An 8,075-nucleotide genomic window follows, 5' to 3' on the forward strand; every position below is an offset into this window, starting at 1 on the left:
AAGTGACTTTTATCTTACATGAGTTTCCGACCTCACTCTCTTGCTGCTCTTCCCTCACCCAGCAGCAGGAATAACTGTGTCAGTACAGAAATGATCTTTGAACAATGCAGGTCCCAGTTCTGAGCTGGGCTCCTCCAAATATTAAGCCTTGTGTGGGAATGGTAACACAAGTGGCCTGTAAAACTTTGTCTCCCTTACAAGCAGCTGTACACTCAGTGCTGAGTTGGAGCTATGACAATTACATGCCAGCTCAGGGGACACCTCTGCCAATCTGGTGTCTGACCTGTACTATTCACAAGCACAAGTGAACAGTAGGAAGTATTCCTACAAGTATCAAGTAGGAAGAGTCAAGTGCTCTAATCTAAAATAGGCTGCAACATGCTGCCTGCATGCCCATCTGCTCATCTACAGTAACTGGGTGCTGCACAGCCATGCATGTCTCTTTCCACTCTTGGACATGCCTTCTACAGTGAAGAACTTTCCTGCAGGAGATTCAGATCTCTAGGGTTGAAACATGGGTACAGTTTGTGACTACACCTGTGCAGAAGATTTGAGTTGTCATTAACTGAGGTAACAAACACGGTGACAACATCAAACACCTGCTGAAGAATCAGTGCAAAGCAGTTGTCTGATAGGGACTGAGCTAGTCCTGCCCTAAAAATCCTGGTTGTACTTGAGAGAGTCATTGTTTAAGGCAGGGGACTGCTTAATAAGGATTTGATCTTTAACACAGATTTCATCATACGCTGACTGACAGAAGCTTTCTCTTTCCAAGTTCACAGGCAATTCAAAATGTCATGTTGATTTTATACCTGCCTGGCCAAGTGACATTACAGAGCAAGTCAATCACTTTGCTTTTCAGATGTATTTCCCCCTTTACGTCTTGAAAATTCTACTCACTCACTTGTAGATCACACAAAGAAAGAGGAAGCAGCATGACTCAGCTCCACACTACAATGGCTGGAGCAGATCCAGACCTAGCAATCCTTTGGGCTTTCCTTACCCAAATACAAATCTGCAGCTTGGATAATGTAAAGCATCCAGTGTTTGTAGAAGAAATGTTAGATGGGCAGCATGCCAGCAGCAGTCCTAAAGCAATGTGCTAGTTCTTTACATTGATGGAAAATTATCTTCTGAAGAATTAGGAAGGGAACAAAAAAAGCCAAAGGGCTCTGATCTTAAACAGTGCCTACAGAAGACAAAATACTAAAGAGGAACAACTTCCTGAATTGTATTACATAGACATGAATTTACATGGGAATCTAGCGGTAGATAACATTAATTTAGCAAGTTTCACATGATGCCATACTGGCAAATATTTTTGTATAATCTATAAATTACAGAAGTCACAAGAGAGGCATAGGAAAGCTACTGACCTTAAGGAATTCAGGGATTTTGAGTAAGTTTCAAGAACCCTGAATCCCAGTGCTTTGTCTAACCTGCTGGAAAACAGTACTTTAAAAATCAGCTACTCTAAAAAGTCAGCGTCATCTAAAAATCACTCCTGATCCTTTACCATTTTGCTAACACCTGATCCACAGATGTTTTTCATAAAGAGCATCCAGCTGGCGAGTTATTGCAGAGTAAATAATGAACTGTAAACACACTTGACTTCACTGTGCAAACAAGCTCTGAGCAAAATTCAGCAAGAACTTCGCTTCAGTTCGCTCCCTGAATGCACAACAAAGATGATTTGATGTTTATCTCATAGCATTCTAACCTCAGAGATAGAGACCTCAAATCTAAACCTGTTTCTTTGAACAGTGTTGTACATTCTGGTCCATGCCCAGGAGCAATGGGCAATGGGATGGATCTATCTTTTCAGGCATTGTATTCACTAGGAGAAATCATGTATAAATACGTGTAATAATAGTAATGAAAGTAATAAACAGGCATGTTCCAAGCTACTTCTCTGATATGGCCTCACCTTCCTACAGAGCAAACAAAAGCATTACTGCCAAAAAGCAGTCCTCTGGACTGTGTACCAGGGGGTGACTGAGCAGTTCAGGAACCTCACATCACATACTAAGGTTAAAGGATGAAAGGCCTGTGCACTTCTGCATGGTGCGTTGAGCAGTCTTTATGCTTAGTAAAACTTAGCGGCTTTTTTCCTTATCCCTCCCCAAAATGTTTTGGGCGTTGTCATATGATTGTACTACAAAACTTGAAGTTATCCAAAACCAGTTCATGAGAAGTGAACGGAAACATCTCTTTTCATTCCAAAGGAAAAACAACTCCTATGCTGTTTTTGTAAGTGAGCTGAAAACTTGGAGAGAAACCTAAAGCTAAAAAAAGCAAAGAACTCAAAAAGATTCATATTCTGGACTGTGGTTTCTGTTGCCTTAGCTCAAGGGAAAATATGTTCATGGGAAAAGGGCCTGCCTGGAGCCAGATTTTTTTCAACTCTGACTTTTCTAGCTGGTGTGGCTTTAAACCAATGTTTCTATTGCAGCTATTCACAAATAGAAATATTCTTCATGGATTGTATAATAGTCGTTTACAATTGAAACAACCACTTGTACTGTGTTTCCTAGCAATCAGTATCCAGTTCAGCTCCTATCAACCCTACATAAACAGTGATTGGGCAATTGAAGAGGCCTTTACAATGTTAGTTCTGAGTTTCACTGATTCAAAGTGTTTAATCACCTTCCCAGAAGACAGTTCCTGAACAAATCCCAAAAGAAAGAACTCTCAGCTTTATCACCTACCTTTGTATCTACACACAACTAAAGAAAACAACATCACACCTTAGAAAAACAGAACTTTTACATGGCTTAAATTGAAGGAATCTTACTGTCATGTTATTATGGACTGTCTTTAATACTGCAGTTCATTTTTGTCTTTAGCCAGGACTAAACTAGATTATAAATATAATAGAATTCCACACCAACCCTGCAAAGACTCACCTTCAGACAAACCTGTCACACGCAATGCAGAGAATTTACAATTGTCTCTATAACACTGCAACAAGTGTAAGAAGATGTGATCATGCTGCCCGAACACACTGTGCCAGAGCCCAACAAGTGTGCTTATTGTTATTCTCCATGCTGTGCCAACAGAGTTTAATCTAGGGATTATGATCCCCATTATACCCTTGAATTGTCTTCTGCATTGATTAGATTTATGTTGAGAGCTAACAAAAATATCTAATATGGTCTTTTTTAAGATTCCTCAAGAATTTTTAGTCTCTCACTGAACTTTAATGTGAACTTCATCCCCCCCCCCCTTTAAAACTGCAGTGAAATTATGTTGTAAATGAAAACGTGTTACCTGTGATCAATGACTGTTACATCAGAAGCAGGAATCCCCAGAAGAAAACAACTCTGTTCTAGTTCTTTCTTACGAATCTCTCCTTGATTGTAGTAATTTCCTGAAAGTAGCAAACACAGCAACATCATCAAACTTAGTTTAAGTTGGCTTGGAAAGAATTCCTCTTTTCTTTCTCAAAGCTTTAAGTGTGAGCATCACACATTAAATAAAAGCAACAGATAAATTGCAGGGAACAAACTCGACAGCTTTTACCTGAGCAATACCCAGCTTAGCTCAGGGTAACTCTTGAGATAACAGATGGGAAGCCTGACCCATGGTGTGTTCTTAAAGTGATTCAAGCTTATACTAGTGTGGACCACTTATAAGCAGTAGTTGTCATACAACACTAGAACACTGCAATAGAATACAGTGATGGAATGAAAAAGATTTGAGGAAAGGAGGAATTTCATCATAACAATCTCTGGTTTAAGACAAAGACTTTTCAGCATCATTCACAGAGGAAATTCAGGAAGAAACTACAATGGTAAGATTTAAAAGAACTTAGAGAACCAAAAGAAGACAGGAAACCTAATTTAAGTAAGGCATTTGGGAAAAGTTGTAACAGACTGAGCTCAACAACTAGCAGTGAAATGGGACTCATGATCTTTATACACTGCTTCCTTCTTCACTGAATTATTTTCTTCTCATCTTGCCCCGACATTCCCTTATTTTTTCTTGGCATCAGCCACGCAAAGTCCATGCCAGAGCTGTGGTGGCCCCTTCCAGAATGCTGCCCTGTGTGGGGCAGTACTTGCAACCCAATTTTAACTTTGAAGCAATAAAATGCACAAAATACGGCTGAGAATTAATGTATGATTCAAGTCTGTAGTCAGCTGTCTTGAATTGCACTAGAACTTTTTATTGTTGTGGGTGTGAGTCATCCAAATCCAGCATTTCTCTCGAGCAGTGTTGCAATCTGATCCATCACTAGCAAGCTTTGTCAAATGTTCAAAGAGGGAGAGTAATTAGAAAAAACCCAACCTCTCCCTGCAAACTATGAGTGAATGGTTTTAGGAGACTATGGCAATGATTATCTGTGGGTTTGCTTAGGAACATGTCAGCTCTGTAGTCTGCAGCTTAGATTGCAAGTTCCAGCTTCAGCAAATTAGTGTGCACCTTCACTGGATGGATTACCGAGTACAACAGGATTTACTTTAGACTCATTTTTTACAATGATAGTAGTGATTTTTTTAAATGATAGTAGTGGTTTAAGATAATATATCTTTCGCTGCAATGCAGTGTAAAAGCTGAGTGCTGGTGATGTTTTATCCAAATAGTACCCCTGGTCTCAAAACCCCTCACTTCTACTGAACTCGGGGAATACATCCATGTTCCACAGCTTGAGAAATGTATCAGGACATCAGGAACAGATAAATGCTAACATGAAAAAAATGGGAAGCTATTGAAAGCAAAACCAGCTGATGCTGCTGGACCTCATCCATGGAGCACTCACAATAGTCAGTTACTACAGAGAGCAAAGCACATTTAGACTGAGCAATTATTTCAATTGAAGATTATTCAGTGTGTAAAAGACTGACTTTTTTTCCCCCACAGTGCTGCAATTCTAATTCATTTCTAAGTCATTTTGATTGACATCTGAAAACTGCAAGTATGATGGTTTCTAAGTAATGATTTTGTTTCAGTGTTACAATTTGCAGTCTTTGATCAATACACTTATCATCAACACCAACAATAAGAGGATGAACCATGTGAATCACCCCAAAGACTAGTAAGAGGCATGGAAAAATCTGTGAGCTCAATGAATGTACTCTCCTATATGGGCTGCTAGTTTTGCTAGAGACATGCAAGAGAGTACACAGAAGGCAATGTCAAACACAGAGTTTCACAGTGCTGAATCAAGAGTAAAAGAAAATGGAACAAAATAAACAGAAGCACAACACTTCTTTGGAAACTTCTCTAATAGCAGGAGTGTATTAGTGCCCCAAACTGAAATGGCAGAGTTGCACTTCAGTAATCTCTCCACAGCTGTGAAACAGCCAAATGGGATCCACAGACCTTTGTCCCTCAGCAAAGACAACTGAAAGCTCTGCACTAAATCTTGAATGGGAGGTACAGTAAAGCCATGACACTACAGGACTTCAACAATAGCTTAATCCCCATCTTCCCACCTACATGGTCTGTTATGACAGAAGGCTTTGAAAACAAAGAACTGGAAAGTTGGCAGGGAACTAGCCAGAGCTTTCAAAACCTCAGAGGGCCCTTTTCCCAAATGTAAGTTGCTATCAGAGCAAGATGTAAATGTTTATAAGCCCAAGACAGTCCTCTCGACAAGCATCAAAACAGTACCTCTAGTCTTCACAGCAGGCTCCTGAATTCTAGTACAGCAGTATGGTGTGAAAGATCAATTAAAATGAAATTGTTTCTTAGACACAAAAAGCTGAACAATGTAATAACTGATCAGGTATCAGATCTGAGGAAAAAAAATAACCTGGAGCTTTAGTAGATCACAAAAAGAACACAAGACTCTCACATGCTGTGAAAAACTCCTGTCCTGGGCAAACAAGAATCTTCCCATTCTATTCAGCCCCAGAAAGGCCTCAGCAGGAGTACTGATTCTAGTTTTTGATTGCTGCACTTCAAAGAAGATGTGAACCAACTGGACGAGTCCAAAGCAGAGCGATGAAAATGAGAGGCTTAAAAACATGATCTATGAGGAAGGATTGCAAGAAATAGGGTTGTTTAGTCTGGAGAAGATAAGACAGAAGAGGCAGATAAGAGTCTTAAAATATGTAAGAGGCCACCACAAAGGGATACTTTGATTTCCATGTTCATGGCAGACAGGAAAAACAGACAAATGAGCTTAAATTCCACCAACGATTCAGGGAAAAAATGATTTGAAAAAAAGCTAATGCAGCACTGACACAGCCCGCACAGGCTGAGGAACCTCCCTGGAAGTTCTGAAGAACAAATATTTGTCTGCAGCACTTGAAGAGACATCAATGCTGCACCAGCCTGACTGATGGACAACATGACCTCAGGCTCCCTTTGGGCTATTTTTCTATGATTAGAGTGTTACACAACTTAGTAATTTTTAGAAGAGTTCCAGCTAATATATCATATATAATGATCATATATCATATGCTCCATTAAAACTAGATCATCCAAGCAAGTCCTCTACAAGACGATGGAATCAAAGATGCCAAAAGGCTGTGCTGAACAGCGCCTTTGTATAACGTACTGACACTTCTGCACAGTCTGAAAGTACCTAGGTCTGAATCATGAAACCTCTGCGTGAGGTTCTGGTGTAGAGGAAGATGTCACTGCTGATACTCTGCTGAAAGTAACATTCGGACTAAAGCTGCCCATCTGTGGCAGCTCTCCAGGAAGCGCAGGATGTTACCAAAGTGCATCACAAGCCGGAGCCATGACATCAAACCTCAGATGGATGACACCTCACATCCTCCACTGTGATTCTATGGATATCATAGAATCACAGGCTGGTTTGGGTTAGAAAGGACCTTAAAACTCATTCAGTTCTAACCCCCTGCCTTGGGCAGGGACACCTTCCACTAGAGCAGGTTGCTCCAAGCCCTGTCCAACCTGGCCTTGAACACTGCCAGGGATGGAGCATTCACAACTTCTGCCATGCAGTCATGGCAGCACAGACCTAGAGGGCCGTGAGGTTCAGCACAGCACTGGCACCACACGCAGCCGAGCGGGGTGGCCGCAGGGTACAGCCACCGCTTGCCCTGACACACAGCGCCAAGCCAGCATGGGAAGACATCATGGCGGCCTTCGCACGACGTCACGGGCGGGAAGCCCGGCCTCCACCTCGGCCGGCGGCCGGTGCCCCGCCGTTCCCGGCGCGCTCCCCCCCTCACCTGCGGAGCAGCACAGCACCGCGGCGCGGGCACCGGCTCTGCCCAAGCCGAGCACCGTAGGGGCGAAGAACATCGCTTCGTCATCAGGGTGCGCCGTCACTAGCAGCGCTCGGACGCCACCCGCCCTTCCCCTCAGCTCGGCGCAAACCCCGCCGGCCGCGGTAAGGCGCCGCAGGCGGCGTGCGCCACCGAGCAGCAGCACGAGCAGCACCAACACCGCCACGGCGGGCACCCAGCCCCACAGCCCCGCTGCCATAGCGCCCCGCGCCGCGCTGCTCCGGCGGGAAACGGGACAAGCGGCTGGAAGGTTCCGGCCTCCAAAAGGGCCTCCTCCCTCTCCCCACTCCGCCTCTTCTCCCCGCCTCGGGGCGGGGCCGCTTGGCCGCTACCGCGGAAACGTGCCCCGGCGCTACTCCTCCAGGGCTGCCCCGGAGGAGGGGCACAACGGGGAGGTCTCTCGCTGCGTTGCCTTCACCGGGCCTGGCAACGCGGTTCGAGCAGGGGCCGTTCCCGCGGGGAGAGCTGCCGTTGCCCAGGCCCTGCAGCGCGCCAGCCGTCCAGAAATAATAGCTACTAGTGACAAAAGCTGAGCTTTTCAGCGTGTGGTACCTTTGATCCCTGCGCTGCGCTGCTGTGGAAGAGACGCGGGTTAAGGGAAGCCTCAAAAGCAGGGCAAGAGGAGCTTATCTTCAGGCACATTCTGCTATCTGCAGATCTGGCTGTGCCAAGCCTGGCTGCAAGGGTGAAAAAAAATGTTTGGATACGTCTTGGAAGTGCAGTCAACCATGGGAGGAGGTTGCAGAGCAAAAAGAGACAGGAAATAGTTAGATAAACATGAAAAAATGTCAATCGGATACACTGTGGCTTGGAAACTTTGCTTTTCCAGACAAACGGCCAATATGGAAGACAAGTTGGCAGTGGTGG

General features: G+C 43.9%; 1 protein-coding gene across 2 annotated transcripts in view; it reads right to left on the reverse strand.

The window, feature by feature from the left end:
- The window catches only part of PIGL (phosphatidylinositol glycan anchor biosynthesis class L), a 58,556-nt gene extending 51,069 nt beyond the window's left edge, over positions 1 to 7,487 (reverse strand). The window contains exons 1-2 of one of the 2 annotated variants that reach the window (XM_030472643.1): positions 7,152 to 7,472; positions 3,271 to 3,370 (exon numbers count right to left, since the gene is read on the reverse strand). In XM_030472643.1, coding sequence (XP_030328503.1) covers positions 3,271 to 3,370; positions 7,152 to 7,407 — 356 coding nt within the window. In that variant the 5' untranslated portion in view covers positions 7,408 to 7,472. Of the gene's footprint in view, positions 1 to 3,270; positions 3,371 to 7,151 lie in introns of both variants that reach the window. The other variant, XM_030472644.1, reaches the window with a different exon arrangement.
- Positions 7,488 to 8,075: the final 588 nt, after the last annotated feature.

The sequence above is a fragment of the Strigops habroptila genome (assembly GCF_004027225.2).
Source record: "Strigops habroptila isolate Jane chromosome 13 unlocalized genomic scaffold, bStrHab1.2.pri S16, whole genome shotgun sequence".
Lineage (NCBI taxonomy): Eukaryota > Metazoa > Chordata > Aves > Psittaciformes > Psittacidae > Strigops > Strigops habroptila.